Genomic DNA, 22,261 nt, shown 5'->3' with positions numbered 1-22,261 from the left:
CAGTTAATATGGAGGTATAAGTACAATAGGTCAAAGTCAGCTTGATCGTGTGTGTAATGCGGTAAATTTAATTAATTTTTGAAGAATCAATAAGATTTATAACAGCGAAAAGTATCATACTTACTATTCTGATATATTAATACATTGCATATCCTTTTGGTATCTACATGTAAGCATTATCCGAATGAAATTATGAGATTCACCGGCTACTAAATGTATACTGTTTTTGATTAAACCTGATCTAAGTAAACAACAATAAGTAATTTACTTCGAAGCCAATTTTTCTTGAAGTTCTTTCTTTATTTATTTATCGTTTGATATTTGTTGTTGTTTGTTTGTTTTACCGCAATGATTTGTATTCTGCAACTTACTCAAATTATATCAAGCTTACATACGTCTACAATTATTTGCGCATCAGATATACATGTACGTTTAATGTGTTCTACAGTTATATTCTATTACACACCTTTATGATTATCTAAATCATCATAAACTTCAACAGCGTCTTTGGTTCCAAGTGATTCGTAGGGCTTATTAGTTCTGCAATATGCACAGACAAGTCATATCAATTTATTCTTTATAAAAATGTAATAGAAATGGGACCACTATGAGTAAAATAGATGAATCTTGACGATTTTTTTGTCCTTGTTAAAAATGCAGCAAAGGCTATTTTAAATTAACAAAATCAAAAGTAGACAAGGTTGTCAAAGTGATGTAACTAAATAAAAAAAGGAAAACAAATATACTAACCAATATGATCACGTCAAATAGAGTTGGGTACTGTATATAATCAATTGCAAAGTAATACAAAATAAATTTAAGTCTTAATTTCATATTTATTAAATCTATAATTACTAGTATTAACAGATTAACTTATAAATCAAAAGCAGTGTCAATGTTTTTTTTTAATTTTCAATAGACAGGGAACCTTGTCATTAAAGATATGTTCAAAAACTTTATATTATATAGTATAATTCTATATTTGCCCAGTCTATGCTAGTTTCCTTTATTCTTGTGCTATATTGTGTGCATGGAATCGTTACCGGTAGAAAAGTACACCAGGGTTCTTAAAACATATTGGTTTTAATGCATTTTCCAGCTAATTACGATGAACTATATTTGTGCCATTGATCGAAAACGTGTTAATAATAAGATGAAGAGTGACTGTCGTCAATAAAGGCAACAGTAGTATACCGCTGTTCAATAGTCATAATTCGATTTAGGAAAATCAAATCCGGATAAAAAACTACAACCGAGGGAAACACATCAACTATAAGAGGAAAACAACGGAACAACATAAACACTGAACTACAATAAAAGCAAACACCAACATACATAGAAACTGCCATATTCCTGACTTGGTACAGGAGATTTTAAGAAAAAAACGGTGGGTTGAACCTGGTTTTATGGCTAGCCTCCCAATTATATGGCAATGTTAAAAATACCGCTAAAATGACAAAACTACGTGACAGGAATACAGTACAAACAAACGGAAGAACATTCAGCACAGAGAAATACATAAATAAATAATAGTACATTACAACATGTAAACCGCAGAATAACAACGGACACCTCTCATGAATTTACGACAGCACACCAGGACATCACAAACGAAATATGAACGGCGCGTCACATGAATGGATCAACGTCACAAAAAGTGACGTATTTTTTGTGACGTTTATAATATCACAGGTAAATTTCTAAAAAATAAAATAGATTTGTTTTATTTATAGACATGCACATTTCCATTCTCAATTTTATAGAAGAATATTAAATTGGGATTTAGTTTGTAATGGTTTTATTTTATGTATTTTCTAACCATGACAAGAATGTTAAAATGGAATTGTGTTTGTAATGGTGCTATTATTAGTATTTTCTAACCATCTGGGTTTTCTTCTAAATCAAAACTGTGTATAAACAAAAACAAAAATCCTGTGTATAAATTTGCTTTAAACTTAAAATCATATAAATGAAGTAGCTGATATTTTATCTTAAATTTTACATACATATAGAAAAAAAAATAAAATAACTGTAATATAAGGCAAGATCATGAAGACCAAACAGTTACACACATGAAAACAAACAGCATAAAACAAAAAACCCTGTAGACGAACCACGAGTAACTCGACTATACTGACAAATACGACATATGTGAAATGTACCGAAAATACAGAATTCAAACCAAAAACAAAATAAACAGACAACAACTCAGCACATAATGACCCATCGGACCCACATGTATAAGAAAATAACAACAAAATACCCGGAAGCGGGATATATAAATACTGAACAACGTCGTCTCCAACAGCCATAACACATAACAAAATATCCAACCGGACTTACAAAAGAAACTTCATAACTAAATACATGAATGTTGGATAAAATAAATACATAAGATTCAAGTTTTCACGTTAATCAGTTGAATACTGACTAATATGGCTATTTACGATTTCAAACCTTATATCTATCTCGACTGTATATACTATTTGATGACTTTAGAAAATAAAATTTAAGTGAAACAAATACTTAAGAATCACTTGTATATTATACGTCAACAAAGCAACGGAATAAATGAACAAATCATTCCAGGAAATTAGTCGCCATTATGCACTGGGCAATAATGTGTATTCATTTTCAACTCTTACCAGTTTGGACATAAGTTTTGTCTTGACTACTGAACACCTTTTATTTTTTAAACACGTTTTTTTCTAACAATGACAGTTATTTTAGTTCAAAGTGCATACTTAACTAAAAACCTTCCAAAGTTTATAGAGTCAATTTAACAAATAGTTATCATTTTTGGTTAGATGTCAAGTAAACTCCGTTTAATTTCATTGTAGTCAATAACAAATTACTTTATTATTATTAGATGATTTCAAAATTAAATGGTTTTTTTTTATTATACAATTAAACAGTTTTATATCACATGAATATATTCCAATGAAATTTGTTCTATAATGTTAAAATGAATATGTTTGATTGTAAAGGAGGTGATAAGATAAGATAAGACCAAGTGATTAGGAACTGGCATGATTTACATTATACGCAGTAGGTTTTGCTCACTAAAATATGACAAGTTCGTTTTCTTTTGCTAACATATAAAATTCAAGTAACCGATTTGATGCAGCAAGTGATCTTTCCGCGAGTTTTTGATTAATACCATTAGCGACGTTGCGAAAACAACGTAATATTATATGCCCTTTAGGCTCTTTTTATACTATAAATGTATTTTATGTGTTACAGCAGAGACCTTTAATATGAACTGGGACGTTATAACCGTAGTTTGTATTTCACTTTTCGCTTATAACAGAAGAACTAATAAGGACACGTAAATCTTTAGTACCTGCATAGCTCCTTATTTTACTTGTACTCCTGTATTTGTATATAAAACAAAACTTACGATTTAGACGATGGGAGGCCTACAATATAGACAAATAACATTATTTTATTGTTCCAATTTCAAATCCTTATTCAGGCAAAAGAGAAGCGTGTGTATTCATAAGAAATGCAGCAATCAATGAAACCTATTCAATATATACAACAATATGAAATTAACTGTCATGTTTTAGGTTGCTTTTCTTATCCTAGTTTGTATTCTGCAAATAAACTCATCATAGATACCAGGATTGAAATTGTGTACGCCAGACGCTCGTTTCGTCCACAAAAGACTCATCAGTGACGCTCTAATTAAAAAAGTTAAAAAGGCCAAATAAAGTATGAAGTTGAAGAGCATTGAGGACCCAAAATTCACACTCTTATTATATCAAAGTGATATATTTCTAGATTGCACATCAGATGTATATATAGAATTTTATCTTATAACATTATACAAGATAGATCGATAATTGATTTTATTAAAGTGTCACCATCCATTGCAATATCTATATATATATATACTAGTACACAAAGTCATAAACGCCTAACATTAAGTAAAAGTGTGCTAGCCGAGCACGAATTATGAGACACTTTCGTTAAAACAGACATCTTACATATACATAAAAGGACGAAATGTTTACATGTTAGTAGCATTTCGTAATCTTTTTTTTATACAGCTTCTAGATTACAACGTGTTTTCTTCGGTAAACCATAGAATAAAGGAAAGTAGCTAAAAGAGGAACCACATATTAAACACACCTTTATGATTCTCTAAATCATCATAAACATCAATAGCATCTTTGGTCCCAAGTGATTCATAAGTTTTACTTGTTCTGCAATATGCACTAAATAATCATAGCAATTTATTCAATATAGAAATGTAATCAAAATGGAACAACTTTGATCAAAATGGAGGAATCTTGATTATCTAATGTGTATTCATTAGAAATTCTGTAAAAGCTATTGATAACGTCAAATAAAGTTTTAAAAACTGTTAATACTGTTATAATGTTAACTCTTCCCTGCCCAGCGTATTCATTCTTGTAATCCTATTGCTGTCAAAACCCCCGTCCACAAAACCTTACCAAATTCTTTTTATAATTTATGTTTGGTGTTAATTCCTTCCAGATAAGTTTTATTTTTGGTATCATAGCTTGGTTAAAAGTCTTTTCGAAATGTATTTTGTTGTAGTAGAATAAACTAAGAAAACATCTTATGTTTAGTTTTGTTGTTTTTAGACCAACGTGTTAAAAATGAATAACAAAACACCTTGACATTTGATATTACGAAATCAGATATAATATGAAATGTAAAACGATTTGTTGCAGGAGTGCAACTTTTTTAATGCACCTTTGCGTATACTGTGTCAATGTTTAAGCAGCTATCACGTGTACTTACTGTTTTTGTTGTGTATCTGAAACAAATACATCCTTCATTTAATGAAAAACAATATTAGTAAATTTAACTACATGTATTTCAGGTAAATGAATTACTGTTTCACAACGTAATTAAAGCATTGTGTTCGAAAAGGCTTTTAATATTCTTGCATTGACAGTATCAAATGTAAAATTAAGTGTTGTATTATTGACGACAAAAAATCATATTATTATTTTAGTACACACGGTCTTAGTTAAATCGATTTATGACTATTGAACAGCGGTATACTACTGTTGCCTTTTTTTTTAGAAGAATTCTATTTAGTGCATTATATGTGACTTACCTGATTTACTGACAACGTCTTCGTACTCTTCTACAATTTGCACGTTCTGAAAGCTACTATTTTCATAAAATCCAGTTTTTCTTAGAAATAAATAGTAAATACATTTTGTAAATGTTGTTTTGTTATACAGATTAGTTGTTTCAAAGGGATCAATGTAATATTTACCTCTGAGGGTAGTTAATTAACACCGGTCATTTTGGTATAAATGTGTTACCAAGGACTATGAATTATCATTTTTAAACAGTAGTTACGCGTTAAATTTACTAGTGACATAGGATTGTCATACCTTCCGATACATACTAGTGCAGCCGTGATTATTAATGTTCATTTTTATATTTTTATTTGTTATCCCTTGTTTTTTCAATCTTTTGTCGTTTGACTATAGTTTTTCACCTCCCTCTTTGCTCTATTCAATTTAAGTTTTTAGTGATTGCATATATATGATTGCAAAATTCCCATGAATTACAAGAACACATTTTATCAGTTATAGTTTCATGCAAAGGGTTATAACTGGGATATACACCATATTTACTCTGCCGTTCTTTTTTTTCATCTTTTAAAATCATTCCTTGTGTTCAATCAAACAACAATACCCATGTCATCCAAGCAGTATGACAAATTATGTATTCGGCATGGGCTGATTACCCATACAACTATTTATACTGGGAGATCGAGATCGATTCTTTTGTATGATTATTGTGAAATGAAGGTAGGTTATCCAAAATGGAACAGCAGGGTTGAAGGGCTGGCATTTAGGATTGTTAATGGAAAACAATAGTATGTTGGACAGGAACAGATGTTTTGCCTTGCAACAGGCTACATACGGACCCTGAAAATTTGCCTCTAACCAAAACTGTATAATATATAAAACTGTGAGATTATAGCTTTGACATTTGAAAATTATATTGTGTTCATATTGTAATAATAATATTATTTTTTTGACCTTTGAAGATATAATAATTCGCAGTTTAATATGTTATTGTATTTGAACACATTCGGTCTGATTACTGACATTATTTTTGTTCTTTTGACTTGTCTCTTCACCTACCACTCCCTTACATTGAAACCGAGTGTAAAGTAATTGTGTAATTAGTTCACACACTTGCACACTTTGTAGTTGCGGGTCCTCTACTTATATTGAATCGAATTTAATAAAATTTGTACGAAACACGTGTTCATTATGTAATAACTAATCTCAATTCCAACGACGTTTCAATCGAGTAATATTTTTGTTCTTTTCACCAATTCAAATCGTATCATTTTAAAATCACGATAGAAGTACTATCTATGTATCTGCAACTCATCTGTATTTAGTTGTTTGGCTTAAATGAATTTTTTACAAAGTCTAGAGTTCAAAAAAGCGTGTAAAAACACGAGTTTTCTGTATTTCTTCAAATTAGAGTGCGTGCATTTATTTTGTAGTTGAAACAAACGCCTATTAGATACACGGTACTTGTTTGATTTATTTTTAATTTGCAGAACAAATTTATATTTGACACGAGTTTTTTTACATTTAACTGTGGTACTATTTTCCTTTATTTATTTTCATTTTTAAATTCAAAAGATTTCTGGAATGATATACCAAAAACAAAATCAAAATATTTTCAAATAGGGTAAAGGAGATATAATCTTTACAAGAGTGTCAAGCTTATCAGCTTACCATTGTTTTTTTTTTTTTCTATTTTCATAGTTTTGTTCCTATAATATAATGTTTATGTTATACATTTTTTCATTTTTTTCGAAAATCAAATCTCTTCTAATGATAACAGACAACTTTAAACATGACATCTATCTGTAAACAGTTTACCTCTGATACAAAATATATCAAAACATATTTGAACGCAAGAATATAGGTACAGCCTGAAATGAATATGCAAATTGAATGTAGCACTAGCAGTCTTTTCAAAACTGTATTTTCAAATGCAGGTATGATTTTCCAAAATATTCTACAAACGGTAAAACTCTTCAAAGGGACAATTGATAATAATAAGTCGTAGAAAAAGGGTAGCACCATGGCCTTACGGAAATAAGTTCTTGTATAAAAGTCGTAATGCAACCGATTAAGTATTTCTTACCAGAGTCCAAGATCAAGCTTAAGACTTAAAATTCTATTCTAGGCTACAAGTGTGAATGTGTCCAGATCATATTAAAACAGTGTTATCTCAGACAAGTCAAAGAAGAGGAATTTATAGCTCTGGACAGCACTTCAACTCGACTAGTCAGACAAATAAGTAATTATAAATTATATATACATGTGTATATACAACTGATATGCCCTATTTGGTTTCCCAACTACTTCTGTTGTTTCCAAAGTTGTGTATTTAAAATAAAAACCAATGCATCATATATGCCGTTAGTCATGTTAGTTGTGAACACTTGGTCTATTATTGCACTCCACCAGATTTTAGTATTCAAGCAGTGAAAAAGTATTGTGATTTCAATTGGGAAACCGTTCGCTTAACTGTTATTTTATCATTCTAATGTATCTACTTACTTTTTAGTTTGTTGCTTGCCTGTCAATAAGCGTACACTTTATTACGAATGAATCCAAATTAAGACACGAAAGAAATATTTTGATAAATGTATGATTCGCTAGAGAAACTTCATATTAGTAAATGATTTTCATTTCTGGGAACTTTTCAATGATATTTTATTTGTAAACTTTATGTAACATATAAACAATATATATTTGCATGCTTCGTAACTAATTATAAAATTATAGGCAATAGAATATTGACAAAAGAGACGGACAAAAAGATTTAATATAACAAATGCAATATATGCGTCCGAAGCGACCTCTAAATCTAACCTTCATCAGTAACGTCCAAAGCCGAATATTTCAAGACGATACCAAGGCAGCAATCACAAACTAGTCCAATGCAAAATGAAAACACCATAACAAAAAAGATAACCGACAAATAGACAAACAACAATGACAATACATTTCATAGAAAACTAAAGATTGGGCAACACGACCCCCCCCCCCCCCCCCCCCAAAAAAAAACAGTTGGTTAAACTCGAGTTCCTCTAAAGGCAGGACGTTTCTTTCCAGTAAGTGGCACCCTTCGTGTAACTCATTGTAAAAATTCGGCGATAAGCCGCATTCGATTATGTCACAAAGGAGCGATAAAAGAAGGGATTATTGTTTCGAAAAATGAATTTAAAAATAAAGAGATGTGGTACGATTGTCAATGAGGCAACTATCCACCAGAGTTCAACTGACAACGATACAAGCAATTATTATCAGTGGTCATCTGTGACACAGATATGCCGTAATGATCAACCAAATTATGATAACGTCCGTAAAACTGCCAAAATAATCACTCTAACTTTATTATTTGGAACCCTTGAAACAACAGTTGTATTGCAAGCTGTCACACTCTAGCAATCACCACTCAATCAATCAACCTATCAAAAAATCATGAAGGGAAATGCAAGTATGAAGTATCGTATCTGGCAGATACATAAGTTGTGAATGTGAAGTTAAATGTATTTGAACATTTCCCAAACGTGACATGCGAATCAGTAATGCTCAAATTTCCTCATTCCTGAGATCACTTCCTCTTGTGTTGTGATGACACTTCGCGACGCATAAGCCTTAGCTTAGTATACATTTTCGCTGTTGGTACTGGTCTTTGTTCTTGTTTGTCCGTTCATCTGTCTTTTTTTATCTTATTTTGTCATGTTCATGTATCAATCTTTGATAATGGTGACAGACTTACTTTTAAGTAAATTTTATTAACCGACTCTTCCATTGTAATATCTTACAGCCCACGTATTCAATTTTATCCCTGTTCATCTGAAACGAACCGAACGAAGGGTGGATGGTATTCAAATATTCTATCTGAATATAATTATAGAAAAGTTTACTACTAATTGCAGTGTAAATAAAATGTGTTTCCGGAAAAAGCTTCATCAAATACGATCGAAACAGAATGTTGTGAAAGTCGTGTAAATAAAAATCATATGAACAGAGAATCAGGGAAACACGTTTGGGGTTATTCGTTTTAATGTTTACAAATTTACCTTTTCTCTTTTTGAATATCAATATGCTTATGATCGTGGCGCATACAATCAGTGATACTACCAACACACCTGCTATGGCGCCAATAACTGCGTTTGAGGATGTTTGAGCCGCTGTAAAGAAGATTTATTTTTCGTTTTAAATAATTTATATAGAAATGAAATCGTAAACAATATAAAATATCCATGCTATGTACTATCCATATAAATATAACAAAAAACTCGCAATGACAAATTTCTCCTGAATTTATTTATTTATTTATCTCAGTGTGAAATCTGAACTCTGTAAACGTTTTTGGAATTAGAACATTAAAACAAAACATTTTGAATAATTTCACATTTACAATATGTATCAAAATGCATAAAAACAGAAAACAGTTTTGAAAATTCTGTTCTTAACTGCCAAAAAAAATATCTGAAATCCCAGAAATCGAACAGGTTATTTTCACCTAATACCTGACTTTAGAGTTCTTGTTGTCTCAATATCTGTATGTTGGCTCTGGTTGAATTTATTTTTTGCATACATTCGCAGTTCATATGATGTTTTGTCTTGAAGTCCTGACAAGGTGTAAATGTTGTGCGAGTCTAACTGGTTACTGTTTTTGATTTCCTGATGCACCCATGCATTAGTTCCACTAGTACGATATTGTAAGTAGAAAGTCTGTGTTTGTCCACCATCGTAGCCAGGTATCCATTGAACTGTAATACTGGTTTCTCTTGAACTAGTTATTGTAAAGTTTGATGGCGTTTCTGGTGGACCTAAAATCATAATTGTTTTCCATCATCTGTTTTTAATTGAAATATTTACTGCATTATTAACTTATCATATAGTAGTTAACCACGGTTTACAAACATAGACTGATTTAAGGGTCATAAGTATAATGACTCGAAAAAATTGAAGGAAATGCACTTTTTTTTTAAAGATATCACGTCACTTAAAAGTAGTTTAATAAAAATAATTCTACGTACAATAATCTTTACTTACTTGCAGATTCCAGAGTGACTTCATACTGTATATACTGACTACCGTAGTAAAGACGTAAAGTATAATTGGTAAAGTCAGCATCCTGTAGATCACTTATAGTCAATGTAACCCTGTAACCATCTAAATGTACATCTTCACCATGAAACACATCTTTAACTATTGCAGATTCTTCCGTGATGGCATATTTGTTCGATTTTAACTGTGTATTACCTATATACCAACTTATCCTGGAAAACTTCGGAAAACTGTACACATTGACATATACTTTAGTACTTTTTCCAAACATTCCATACTGTGTTGAATTGTCTTTGTTGTCAGCTGTTATCACTGGTGCAGCTTAAACATAGAAACAGAGTTCATTAACATTATATTTTAGTTATGTAAATAGACAAAATTGTAACATGAAAATTGACGGTTGAGCGAAAGTAATCAATGATAAATAAATTAATCATAGACATTGACTAAATGTAAAAGAACCAGTTGTATAGGAATTTAGTAAATACTGAACTATTTTCAGATTAAATGAATTTAGTTCTTTTTATGAACTACACATATATACTGTAACCGTATTTTGATAAGTCACAAACACATGCAATTTTAAAGTAAACACTTTATTTGCCTTTTAACGTGAATAAACTTAAAGAAATCTCCCTCTTCGAAAGTTTACAATCTTGACATTCCTTTATCCTTTTGGAAAATATCTTTTAGATAGATGTATGTTTTCAATGTTTCACTCAAAGTTGAACACACAATATATTGGGCAGACTTACGGAAAACAACCAATACAATGAAATCAAACAAGACTTAAAGATCTTAAACAAAAGATATTTATATGAGAAATATCAAACTCTAAATCGACATAGATATATTTCAAACGCGAATAAATTTACAAAAAGTTCTTTTTTACATAACATAAATAACGAAAATATCTTCTTTGTTTGTAAAAGAGAAAGTCCTACAAACATCTATGTTTTTGTATAATGAAAAACTATAGATTCTACCATTGTTTCAAGTGTAATATTTCTCTTCTCTAGACAGTTAAATTTTCAAATATAAAACGCCAAGCTTTTTAAATATTATAAATTTAAATGTCCAGAGCTGGGAAGAAATAACGAGATTCGGTGGTGGAATCTGTTTCTTTAATGATTTTTAGACAATATATAAAACGATCTGCCAACAGATGTGTTCGTTTTAACAGTTGACGCCATCAGGCCTGGACGCCTTTTTTCATAATAGGATTTTTATAGAATATTTAAATCATTTGAATAACTAAATTTTGGCAATTAACAACTGAAATCAAACGAGCTACACGTTGATTAAATAAAATATCAACTGGTCGGGGAGAAAATAAAGCGGTTAACAATTAGAGAAATTGTATTATTATTGTTGTATCTTTAGAATGATTTTAAAAGCAAATTATGATAAAAAGGGAAGAAAACATTGACAAAAAACAATGTGTGTAGTACTATAGAGTAAATATATCTTACCATTACTAAAAATATATCCGGATCCTGTTTGTTTAAATTGTCCATTTATTCCCATTATACCATTTTCAGTTGTGCATGCATATTCACCAGTGTCCTGATACCTCTTATTTTCGGATGCGTGCGGTAATGTCAATATCTGGTTATTTTCACTAAGCGTTCTTATATGTTCACCATACTTAGATCTGTGATGCCAGATACAAGTGTTTACTAGGGGATTACTATCTAAACTACTTTGTATCTGTCTGATTGACTGTGTCTGTGAAAACGTTTTATTCTGAACTATAACAACAGGTGCATCTGTTTGAAATAAAATAGGACTAAACTTGCACCAGACACATCAGCCACACGGAATAAGTGGGTGTTTTTTTGCTAATCTCAATGTTCAACTTATACTAAATTCGCATACATATTTGCCAATTCAGTATATACAAGATTTTTCTAATATCTAATGTGGTACAATCAACAGGATATTAGTACTTGTTTGCATCAATAGATATACAAAGTAAGGATATGCAATTTTAATGTAAATAATTATTCCATGTACTAAAAGTAACGTAAACAAGTTAAATATTATAACAATAAACAGTTGTCAGATGAGATTATCGATCTGTCAAAAACGCCACAACACAACAGGTCAACTATTTTGGTGACCGAAATATACCATGCTTGTGAAGAATGGATTTAAGTTGAAAAACCTGTCATTTAGCAATTATAGAGTATTACGGTAACGGATAGAACAACAGCTATTCATTTCAAAACATAGACGATCTGCAAAAATTTAAAACTGATTCGCCAAGTCGAACAATATAGATATCTAGATGTATAAAAACAGTCATACCAGGCTCATAATGTAGTTTGGAAGACGTGCTTTTCGTATACAGAAAATTTATTAGTGGCACTTGACGCAAAACAAATGGGAGGCTAAATAAGTTCAGATCATAATGAGTACTAAATGTTGTGCCACATTTATTTTTTATTTACAGTAACATTTTTAGCATTCATTTCATTCGTATTTTCCGACGTATATTTTGCGCGAAAGTGGGTCATACTTATTTTCACTTTTGCACAGTTGCTTGTTATGCGGAATGATCTTTCATAGTTACAACATAATTACCTTATTCAGACGTTATTAATACATCCTATTTAATCCATATTTATCCTTTTATAAAGTTAGAATTATCCCAAATCCTACTTGTCAACTAGAAGGCCACGTTGGTTTACTTTCACATTTGTGTACACATGTACTATTTTAGCGTGTATTGAGTGACGTCGTCTAACAGTCAGTTTCAAATAAGAGCCCAGACTGAACAGCTGATTTTGACAGTTTACAGTATTTTGTTATTCAGGTATTTTTGCACACATGCAAGTTATTTAAAATACATTGCAATTTATTTATAATAATTAATAACTATTATTAATGACATAAGCTTTTAATAAAGCTGCTTTTATTTATCAAAACAAATCTTGTTTAGACTTTCAAAACAGATTAATACTGTGATTTTATAATTGATATTTGCATAACATCTGCCAACCATTTATAGTATCGGTTGGCGCTTCACTAAAAACAAATACAAAATCCAAAACGCATTGCAAAATGTGGCTAAGGATATCATATGTGCATAGGGTTAAATAAACCATGGTGTTTCGCGTGAACATAACAAGCTCCCACCGTCCGTCGTAACCTTGCGTTGACACTTATTTTAACAAGATCACAGACACGATAGATTTTTTAATATTTGTAAAGAAATTTACAGTCGTTCTAATCATTTTATCTGTGAAAATATATTTTTCTCTTCTAGTAAATAAAATGTGAAGGTATTTTATCAACTTAAACCGCGGAAAATTCTATAGATAGCAAAAGCTATAGGCATGATATAATAAAGCATTAAGTAAAATCTTTCTTCCGCTGGTCAGCTGACGATCTTTAATAGACCTTATCGCTATTTGGAAATCTGCGCCGCTTGACCCAAGAATCTGCGCCGCTTGAAATTTTGATGCCATACAACAATCACTTTTCTGTTGTGGCGTCAGATATTTTCTATTGACGTCAAAATTTAACGGTAATCTTTGTGATGTCCAGTAATGGCGGACAAATAGCGATAAGGCGTATACTAACAGGCCATTCATAAATATCGATAACCTAATATTTATGATAAGAATTGATGAAACCTTATATCATTTATGTTTTATCCTACTCTTGAGCGGCATATTCATAAGTGGCACATTTTGACCTTGCTTCCAAATTATATGTAGTGTCTTTTTATATTTCCTTTTTTTCAAGTTATTTGTCACCCTGTGGGTAGCTGGACTGTTCATGTACTTTTTGTGTGTTTTAATTTTTTACATGTTGTTTAAATAGAAAAATAGGGAGAATGTTGTGCGCAAATAAAATTTGTTCAATGATATTATTGTTCATAATCTACGCCACCATAGATCTCACGGAAGAAGAATAAATCGTAATAATTAAATGTCAGGTGATCAGAAGTTAGCTTAACAGACCTGAAGACTTAATTTAAGAACAGTGTTAGACAGGTTTATTGTCTTTGCTATGTTCCCTACCCGTTAATAAAACAGTCAAAAAAAATATATCGAATGTAACATTGTATCTTTAAATAGTCCATCTTATGAATTTTCTAAATAAGGATAAACTTTTTTGTTCATCGGCTTTTTTCACACTCTTATAAATAAAAGCAACAGTAGTATACCGGTGTTCAAAAGTCATAAAACGATTGAGAGAAAGCAAATCCGGGTTACAAACCAAAACCGAGGGAAACACATCAACTATAAGAGGAAAACAAATGAAAAACAGGAACACCGAAAAGCAAAAAAAACAAACGCCAACACACATAGAAACGAATTATTTGATAACAACTGCCATATTCCTGACTTAGTACAGGACATTTTAAGAAAAAATGGTTGGTTGAACCTGGTTTCATGGCATGCCAAACCTCCCGCTTTATGACAATGTTAAAAATATCGCTAAAACACTACGTGACAGAAATACAGCACAAACACACGCAAGAACATTCATAACAGAAAAATGCACAAACAAATAATATAATAGTCGACACAACATGCAAACCACAGAACAACAACGAACATATTCCATCAAAGAAAAACACCATAGGATATCAAAAACAAAAAATTAGAATTATAGCATGTAAAACAAAGATAGAACTGACTACATCAAATAATATAGAGTAAACAATAAGTACTAGTATAAGAAAATTGTAGGGCATTTTATCGATTATAGTCTGAACAAGTTTTGACCAATTTCCTTTATATAAGCGTCCCTCTTAAAATTAGGTACAAAAATGATACTCACTATCATTTGCTTATTGCCTGAATAAATAATGAATTTTTGAAAGTTTCCAACAATTTACTTTAATATATACAAACAAAATATAACTAGTATTTGGAACTACATTTAAACAATAATGCAAAGGACCAGGTTCACTGTTGCCATAATATGACATTTAATTTGAATTTTGTCATAAAAAATGCGACCGAAGCACTTTTCTGGATTGACCTTTATCATGAACGTTCAAATCCAATATTTGAAAACCAGGGATGTATAAGTACCGAAACACGTGAAAAGAAATATGACCAAATGGGACCTACATGTACAAATAATAGTTAAATTCATTTTTTTTGTGTGAGGGAGAAGGAACCTTAGTTTCTTAATAATTTATACATTTATAAACGGACAATTTTTGAAATGTATCGTAAAATGTCAAAAAGGTAACAATTTTATTCTAAAAGACAAATCTTTACATGAAAGTACTGTATATTTTGAAAATTGGGTAACAATCCGATGATTTTGTGCATTTTGTTTTACATAAAAGCTTCAGAAAAACGTCCCAAATTTTTGTGACAAAAATGTGTTAGGGTTACACTTGTAGGTACAATTGTCTAGATCAGGCATTGCGGCTACATTTGCCTATTATGAAAACTCTTCTAAGTTACGGAACGATTGGACCAAACTGATTATTCAACGCATTCGATGCAAAATTAAGGGGTCAAAACTTAGAATCCATATGTTCTGTGACCGAAACGTGCCAAATTTAACCGTATTGAATTCCTACATTTTGAAGATACAATCTTCTACATCAGGGATTGTGGCCAAATTTGCCTATTCTTTAAACTATTAAAAACTAGGCGAAGGATACCAAAGGGACATTCTAACTCATAAGTAAAAAATAAACTAACAACACCATGACTTAAAGAAGAAAAAGACAAACAGACACACAACTGTCCACAAAACACAACATAGAAACCAAAGACTGAGCAACACGAGCCCATCAAAAACTGGGGATGATCTCAGGTGTTTCCGAAGGGTAAGCAGATCCTGTTCAACATGTGGCACCCGTCGTGTTGCTCATGTTAGTGCAAACCAGGTGATCAGTCTAGTTCGATAAGTCACATTCGGGGAAAAGAGATAGGATTGTAGTTACGACAATTTGAATAGATCCGTTGTCACCTGTGAGACGGATATTCCATAACGGTCAACCAACTTGTGATGGCGTCCGTAAAATTAACGAAGGGACGATTTCAACTTCACCACTTGGAACTCTTGGTTTAATAGCTTCCTTGTGAGCAGCAACCCTTTATCAAAGAAATCAATTTAGGAAATACAAGCCCTGGAATATCGACTGGGAGATATATACTCCGTAAACATGCAATTTCTAATTTCTAATTATAAGTCATATAAAAGTAAGACCAAAGTAACGTTACAACACAAATAATACACAATTAAGGGGTAATAACCTCGAATCTTATAATATGATGTGCAAAAAAAGAAGTTTTGTATTTAGGATATTTTAAAGCAATTATTTCTATGCAACATTTGTAGTACTTTGTCCAATTTAAAATAAGATATATATATAAAAACGCCAAGCAAATTATAAACCTTTGTAAATCTATTCAACTTTGTATGAAAGGAAATCATTAAACAATATCTATGGAACTTGAAAGACAAAATATAGCTAAACCTTTCATATAATATCAGTTTCGTTTAGAAAATCTTTAAATATTTTGAATAATTTCAAAATTTTTCACAATCTAAAGAAATATAGCATTTAGTAGAGGCTGGGACTATTATTTGCCATTTACGTAGTTCAACCATTTTTTAACATTGTCATGATAGCTTTATAACATTGTTGTTTAATATCAAAGTTTGGTAAAGTTGTAAAGTTCTAAGTAATTACTATGCGGATTTCGACAATTTCCTTTGCAACCAATAAAACAAAGTCGATATGAGCACCAGACTAGACCAGGTCATTCTTAAAACAATACCTTCATGAAAGATTAATCTCATGTACAAAGATACTACTGTGGATAAAACCTATAGATGTTTTAGAAAGGGTATGGCTCAGACTTAGTTCAGTAGGAAAACTTAGGTCAAATGGCCATTTACTATAAATCTAGGTAAATTGAAATACACCTTAACGTCATGTCAAAATCAACGTGTGAATATTTTTTAGTACTTGTATCACGTTAGTTCTACATAATTTCTAAAACAGGATAGCCTGGATATATTCAAACTATTTTGCTAAATATTTTAGTCTATTCTTCTCACCATCATTTTATTGATATACAGTAGAAACGAATATCATTTGAAAAGTTGATGTATCATTTACGTACGTATCATTTACACAATTCCTACAATCATTATAGTTTGACTCACAGTTGACATTTAATGTTAGAGATGTTTCCATGTAACCAGCAACATTTACAGCTCCACATATTAATTTCTGTCCATTATATCGTCTGTCCACTCTGTATATTATATTAGATGTCACGGTATATTTATTCGTTAATAATTCATGGTTAGATTTGGTTGTAGAGTTTATTGTGACATTAATTCTTTGTTGTCCAAGTACCCAATACACAGAGGCAGCAGGACGACTTCCATTAGACTGACATGATACATCAAACGATTTTGATTCTTCTGTACTCAAGGTTTCGATAGAGAAAGGAGTAATAACTGGTTTTACTAATAACGAAAAAAAGAGAAATGAACCAGACATGTCGTTTCAAGATCATCATTAGTTGTGTATTTGTTCTACATTTTGTTGTGATATTCGCTATAGTTTTACAAATTCCGGTTATGTTATTTCCATATATCATTAGATAAATTATTTCAATCCTAAATTTTTAAACATGTAAGATAGCAATTGATTTGTTTATCTATAATATATTTAAATAATGAAAATAATATGAGCGGTACCAATTTCACTGCACTTGATGCACATTTCGACAATTCAAGTCAATATGGGGATGCTCGAGGCTAAAACATTTGAAAATAAAAAAAACCTAGTACAAACTTTGAAGTGCTGAATAAATAAAACAAAAAGGACCATCTGTATAGCAAAACCCGAACAAGGAATTGTTGCGAGCATGAGGGTGATATATTTCTCATTTCAAATTTTTTACAAAATTTAAAAACATTAAATTTCAATAAAACAATACACATATTTGCATGCAAGCATAGATTTGGAGGTACTGGACACTGTGATTCCCAAAGGATGTGACAGTCCACCATAAGTAAGAGTACCAGTTTACTTTCACCTTGACAACAAGTTTCCATAAACAGAGTTTTCTCTCGTTTTTATTAATGATGAGGTGTATACTACGACATAAGTAACTCTATACATGTTTCTTTCTAAATGAACTTGTCTTATCAGAAATATAAAATTTAAGATGTGCACGATCAAATCCAAAATAAAACCAAAGGAAAGGAACAAGAAGAAAATCACCTGTTCCAAACAACATATCCTCTGGAATAAACACTAATATAAGCCTTACCATGGTTATGGTGGTCACAGAAATGCTGAAGAAGAGGATATATTTCGCTTGTATTATGTTGTGTTTTGAAACACTGACAATTGAATTATAGGGTTTCTATGTATTGTGTAATAGTATTCGAATAGAAACTAAAGAAATATGTCTATTCAAAACCTACAGGTAGAAAAATCGAAAATCACCAAACTAGAAAGGTTACACACGCTTTATCATGGAAAATTGGCCGTTTTGTTATGATATATTTTTCATAGAACGAGAACAGAAGATAGGATTATCTCAGATTTCAACGTCTGAGGAACTAATAAAAATTAAGATAAAGATGCATTACAAATACATTTACATGTATCATCGCCAATAATACGGTTCACAGTTTTTATGAGGTTTATTGTTGCTGTTATGGATATATCAAAACCCCCCTTTTAAAATGCTAGTAAAGACGAGGTCGAACTTTCAAAAATTGGGAAAAATTACCTAAAGCATTGGTTTATTTACTTCGTTTTTGATTTATTTGTTATTCTAATTTTCGTTGATCAAATCTTTTTGCATTCTTCACTCATATCAATTTCTACTGAAGTATTTGATGAATAGTTTAATTTTCTTCATAGTCTGCATAACATGCTAAATACTTACGCTTAAGATAAATATATGCAGTAGTATTCAATGGATGGTATCTAATATCTTCATATCCTGCTCGACATGTAACATCAGAACCGTCATTAGCACCGACAGGTTTGAATGTGTGCTGTGCTGACTGTTTACCAATATAAGTAGATCCTAATATTACAAGCTTTATATCAGGTGCCGGCTGACCTCCTACAGCTGTACATTTAATAGTCATATCTTGTCCTTCTATACCAGGTATCTTGTTGTCTGGTGTCACATTTTCTATAGTTATAGCTGATGGTCCAACTACAAAATATCAAATATAAAAATTTAAAATTTAATATATAAAAAAAAAAACCCATTATATCTACAACTGACTCAATGTTTGATGATTAACACTCCAGAAAAAATGTACATATGGTGATTGCTCAAATTCTTCAGTATAATTGCTTCTAGTGATTTTGACACAATTATATTTACTTAGACCCCCTTCTGGTCAAATACCTCTTTTGACAATCTGGTTTAATATGACATTTTCTGAACTAAAAATATGCAAAGTGATAATGTTTAGCATGCTTATACTATTTCAGGGGCATTATAACATTCTCTCTTTTTCCATCTGGTATTTTTAGATACAAGAATTTTATGGGTTTTTGTAAAAAAAAAAAACGTTTACTGGATGATAAAAGCAAAATGGAGACGGACATCAATCAATGTAAACAACTCACACTGGTCCTTAGTCCCAGGGTAACTAAAACATTAAACTGTTGTTTTGTTTTTTTGTTTTTTTTTTATATCACCAGACACTACTTTTAAACACATGTTGTTTATGATATGATCATCAATCATTCAGCTATCATAATTACATGAAAAAGAATCAATTCTTATATGCAATCATAAACATCCCTTTCGAATGCCAACATTTCTCTAGCCGCATCACATGTCGTATACATTCAAAGCTTCTACGGTTTGTTAGAATATGTTCTATATAGAAATGACTTTAATGAGTGTAACATTGCATTAACACAAAAGTTACTGTCACAAGATTACCAATATACAAGAACTTTAAATATTTTCAACAAATTTTACAGTCGATATTAGTACTATATATGTCTCAAATAGTTTATATTAAGTATTGATTATCCCTACCTTCAATTCATACGCCATCAATATAACTAAAACGTTCAAAGTTTATATTTTAAACCTTGAGAACGTTCAAGATTGTATCTTTCAACAACAGGGGTTACATGACTGATATACTAACTAATTAAGTTGTTTTTCTGACGATCTGAGAATTAAAGCAATTTTCAATTAATGCGATTTTTGTGTGTTTTTTGTTTGTTAAGCGGCAATTTTAAACTAACATTTTTGGCCACCATAGATAGGTTCGAGTGTCTTTTATTTCCGTGTTCAAGTTAGTGATCATAACTTTGGTTTAAAACTTTTGCGGGTTGTTTATTTTGTGTTTTACTTACAATCGTAAAAGCACGTAAAAGATTAACCCCATTACAGTTTTCCGTGTATTGGCTGTGTTTTTGTGGTAGATAGTAGTTTTAATTTTGGTGGGCTTTACTGTAAAATATTTTTGGCAATTCATGTTATCCTGGTTATGTTTTACTAAAAAGAAAGAAAATTGTATAGTTATGACATGAATACCTATATCAGTGATACAATTTGGATACTCACCAATTACTACCAGTTGCTGTGAATGTACTCTTGTAGTTTTTGAAATTGAACACTCATATCTTGTTTGATCACTTTGTCTGATGTCTAATATATTCAAATGGTATTCTCCTATACTGTGATCACCAGTAATTTTTAATCTATCTTTCACATTTGTATTTCCTAAAATTGTGTTTTCTGACAAAATTGTAGTACCCTTTCTCCAAAGGAGCCTTTGACCTAATCCCGCGTCTGCTTTATACATGCATCTAAGTTGCACCGTCGATCCCGTTAACGCATGTAAAGCATCTGTCACTACAAATCCTAAAAATGTAATTCCCCCAGCTTTACTGTTTCTGTCTTAAATAGTTAACATTAAAAGATGCATTAAGACTGGTTTCTGAGATGTATAATAAGTCAACAATTCTATCAGTCAACAGATGTTTTATTTCATCAAATTTATTTCGAATACAATTAGTGTTCAGATGGCATATCATTAACTTTTTTTGATATTTTTTTCCTTTTTTTTTTACTCAAAGTGTCAAAAAAGTCTTATTCGTCACTGGATGAAGAGATGTCACTCACGTTTTTACATTTACGGCAAAACCAATCCTCTGTTGAGTTTCCCAACTTTTCCCAATTTGTAATTGATAAGTTTATACATTTTATATGGTGGCAAAAAGAAAAGCCATATAAAATATCCCTCCATGATCTTTTCACACACCCTGCTTTGCAATTGCGCAGGTCCATGTGTATTCTTATATGTCGCTACTAACTACTAACAAAGGAGCCAAGCAGTGTTAAAAGATATACATGTATATTTTAATCTATAAAGAAGTCACTCCTAACTATCCTACTACCTGTCGATACATTTATTTTTGGCTTTGCACAAGTCATGTCTGATTTGACTCTTCATGACGTTAAAATACTTAATCCCTGGGATGTGTTTTAGTTGATTTCAGTCTCTGATGCATGATGTTTTATTATTAATTGTTTTGGCTTTTAACTAGCTGTCAGTAACTGCGAGTACTCTCAAATCGTACTTTCTTTTTAATTTGACCTGTTTATACTATTTGTAATGATTTTTTGTTATTTAATGTTAACATGGATCTTATCTATATACCAGCTTTGATTATTTGGTATTACTACAAATTTTCACTTCTTCGTACTATGAACATCAAAATTATTTCATTTCTCCTTAAATACTGTTCTTGGGTCTGTACAGGAAGTTTTATCTAGCACTTATTGTATAGTTTTATTGTTGATATTCACCCCATATGTACCAAGTGTTAAATTAGTTTTATTGATATTAAAGAAATTTCTTGGTATTCCTAAACGGAAGATTCTATACACACAGAAAAAGAAGTACACTTAACAACAAAATTATTTTCATTTACCTGTGCAAAATATGACGCAGGTTTTTTCAAAAGTGATGATTTTCCAAATATTGTTTAATATTTCACAGTGATATCATACTTTAACTTTGTTTAAACCTGTTTATTTACTTTTGACTTTAATTATTCATCTCTTATAATTTCCATTAACTATTTATTTGCATTCAGGTATCACAGATCAAATTTATTCGTTCATTGTGTGTTAATT

General features: G+C 31.0%; 1 protein-coding gene across 1 annotated transcript; it reads right to left on the bottom strand.

Moving 5' to 3' along the window:
• Positions 1-458: 458 nt before the first annotated feature.
• LOC127702814 (nephrin-like) lies at positions 459-21,164 on the bottom strand. The gene is made up of 13 exons (XM_052207114.1): positions 20,684-21,164; positions 19,025-19,303; positions 17,277-17,585; positions 11,591-11,887; positions 10,104-10,439; positions 9,575-9,877; positions 9,122-9,232; positions 7,590-7,608; positions 5,096-5,175; positions 4,774-4,789; positions 4,135-4,208; positions 3,401-3,419; positions 459-540 (listed from the first exon to the last, which is right to left on the bottom strand). The coding sequence occupies exons 1-13, from the start codon at positions 20,922-20,924 to the stop codon at positions 459-461; spliced, it is 2,166 nt and encodes a 721-aa protein (XP_052063074.1). The 5' UTR covers positions 20,925-21,164.
• Positions 21,165-22,261: the final 1,097 nt, after the last annotated feature.

Source organism: Mytilus californianus, unplaced genomic scaffold (genome assembly GCF_021869535.1).
Source record: "Mytilus californianus isolate M0D057914Y unplaced genomic scaffold, xbMytCali1.0.p SCAF_5, whole genome shotgun sequence".
NCBI classification, from domain to species: domain Eukaryota; kingdom Metazoa; phylum Mollusca; class Bivalvia; order Mytilida; family Mytilidae; genus Mytilus; species Mytilus californianus.
The sequence above is the reverse complement of the archived record's forward strand: the minus strand, read 5'-3'. Positions and strand labels throughout refer to the sequence as shown.

What these genes read in the sequence shown, in the direction of transcription:
- LOC127702814 (XM_052207114.1), bottom strand. Translation starts at nt 20,924, where the DNA reads ATGTATAAAGCAGACGCGGGATTAGGTCAAAGGCTCCTTTGGAGAAAG. An exon ending in ACAGCAACTGGTAGTAATTG is followed by an intron (nt 19,304 to 20,683) that starts GTGAGTATCCAA and finishes GATATTTTGTAG; the next exon opens with TTGGACCATCAGCTATAACT. An exon ending in AGTCACTCTGGAATCTGCAA is followed by an intron (nt 9,878 to 10,103) that starts GTAAGTAAAGAT and finishes TTATGATTTTAG; the next exon opens with GTCCACCAGAAACGCCATCA.